This window comes from Penaeus chinensis, chromosome 34, assembly GCF_019202785.1.
Source record: "Penaeus chinensis breed Huanghai No. 1 chromosome 34, ASM1920278v2, whole genome shotgun sequence".
Classification (NCBI taxonomy): domain Eukaryota; kingdom Metazoa; phylum Arthropoda; class Malacostraca; order Decapoda; family Penaeidae; genus Penaeus; species Penaeus chinensis.
This window is the reverse complement of record NC_061852.1, coordinates 10,212,002-10,214,501: the sequence shown is the minus strand read 5'-3', so window position 1 is coordinate 10,214,501 and position 2,500 is coordinate 10,212,002. Positions and strand designations below refer to the sequence as shown.

Here is a 2,500-nt window from a genome sequence, read left to right as displayed (position 1 = left end):
TAATCGAAACGAATAGTAAAAAAAAAAAAAAAAAAAAAAAAAAAAATAATCTTGGCGAAACTCTCATATGGCAATAGTTTCCCTTTGCTTTTCAGTGCTTTGCTATCGTTTTCTCAATCCCCAGCTGCTTGTATGTGCCTTTACATTTTTTTATATCACTTATGGCGTGGGAACAAAGTACTAATACCTATAATCACCAGGTGTGTATTTCCTTTATCTGGACATCAGTAGCATATCCGATGTCAAGTGGTCAACATTATGGCCTTTTTATTAACACAAAATGTTTGATTATGAGAAACTCTCTTTAGATAGCGCGAAGGATATAAGTCATGAATTTTTAAATTAATTATCACATTTCTCCATAAACGTGCGTCACATTGGTAGCTGAAAGACATTCAAATAATCGTGAGAGAATGTTCGCTGATCACAGTGTTTTATTTTATCCACTTTTCTTATATGAATGAGAAGAATATTCGACAAAGACTGAGATGGATGGAAGCTAACCGAAGCAAGAATACAAAATTAAAATATATGTAATCGAAGATGGTTCTAACCGCAACGCAAGAACAGCTGCCTTTGAAGAAAATGCGAGAAAAACCGCAGAGAAAAGTGTGCTGCTCTTCATTTGTTCTGTTCAGTCAAGCTCTCCCACACGTTCTTTCTCACTATCGTAATTCTCTAGTTTTTATCCGTTTCTCATCTGTCTTTTTGTCTTTCCGTCGGTTTGTCTGCCACTGTCTGTGTCCCTCTCTTCTCTCTACTCTCTCCTCTCTCCTTTCTCCTTTCTCCTTTCTCCTCTCTCCTCTCTCCTCTCTCCTCTCTCCTCTCTCCCTCCCTCCCTCCTTCCCTCCCTCTCCCTCATTCTCTATCTCCTACAATCTAACAACCCATCGCTTTATCCGTCCGTCTTCCTCCCTCTCACCGTCTCCCTCTCTCTTCCTCTCTTCCTAATTATCCACCTCTTTTATCCACCCGTCTCCTAATCTCCTCTCTGCATTTCCCCTCAGATTTGGGCGAGATCCACTCCCGGCAGAAGCGTTTCGTGGCGTTCCCGACCGGCTCGACGTTCACGATCACGCCCGTTCTGTGCATCCCTGTCGTGTCGGTGGGCGACCTGAGTGAGTATCGTTGTGTTCTTTGTTCTGGTGCTGTCACTAACGATATATTTTATTTGTATGTTTGTATCTATCTGTATACACACATACATATTTATTTTTTATTTATATATATGTATATATACACATACATATATGTATACATATATACCAATACATATATGTATGTATGTATGTATATAATGTATACATACATATATATCATATACATATACCATATATATATATATGTATATATATATATATATATATATATATATATATATATATATATGTACATGTATATACATATATGATATACAAATATGTATATATATGATATATAGTATATCTATATATATGATATATAGTATATCTATATATATGATATATATATATATATGTATAACATTTATGAAATGTTGTCAAATATATCATAAACATATATTACTTATATTTATATACTATATTAAAAATAAGTAAATTAATATATATGTACACACGCACACGCACATCCATACTCGGTTATCCTGTCTGTTATCTTAGCAGTTCTTATCTGACCTGCATGGGGTTTGACAAGCCCTATCTGGTCTATATGCATAGCATGACTCACAGAAACATCAGAACATAAAAAAATCATAATTCTTATCGTGCTGTTTATTACATGGTATGTGTGTACACAGATTTGCATATTGCCGGTAATAATAATACAGCCATAGTCACTACAACTTCACATCGTTGATCTGATAGCCAGTGCACTTAATTGTTTTTTTGTTTTTTTTTCACTTCCAAAGTTGCTTTTAAAAATCGCGCGCCTCAGGAGTTCCGGGAGGGAAATGATGGGCATCTCGATCTGCTGAAGAAGTGGAGTGTTCTGATATATCCTTCTCAGGGCTGATGACTCATAGTGCAGGCAAACATACCTATTATTTTCATTATCTTTTTTAAAAATTATTCTGCTGTTGTTTGTTGTAGTTATCATCTTGTTCTTTATATCCCTGGTTTGCTTTATTGTTTTAATCGATAATGTTGTGCTATTTTTTTTCACAATAGAGATTAATGTCAGTATTAGGATTTAGAACTTATTACTTTTAGTAGTATTTCTTATAAGTGTGATTGCATCTGTGTGCGTCTTTGTGTCTGTAGCTGTATTTGTGTATCGTGTGGAAGTGTGTGTGTATATGCATATGGGTCTTTCGTACTGTACCTGTTCTTTATCGATCCAATTCTCTTAACCGCGTTTCCTGTTACACGCCGAAATTAGCAGAATTCCATTTTCTTTGACCACAATTGCAACGCTGATGGATGCTTCAGACCAAGGAACCCTACACGTACATACACGGACACACACACACGCACACACATACAATTGCACGCTTAAAGACTCACATTCACTCATGCATAAA

At 35.7% G+C, this 2,500-nt stretch overlaps 1 protein-coding gene across 1 annotated transcript in view; it reads left to right on the top strand.

Moving 5' to 3' along the window:
- The window catches only part of LOC125043641, a 13,320-nt gene that overhangs the window by 1,174 nt on the left and 9,646 nt on the right, over positions 1-2,500 (top strand). The window contains exon 2 of the mRNA XM_047639876.1: positions 1,008-1,118. Within this exon, the coding sequence (XP_047495832.1) occupies positions 1,008-1,118 (111 nt within the window). The remainder of the gene's footprint in view (positions 1-1,007; positions 1,119-2,500) is intronic.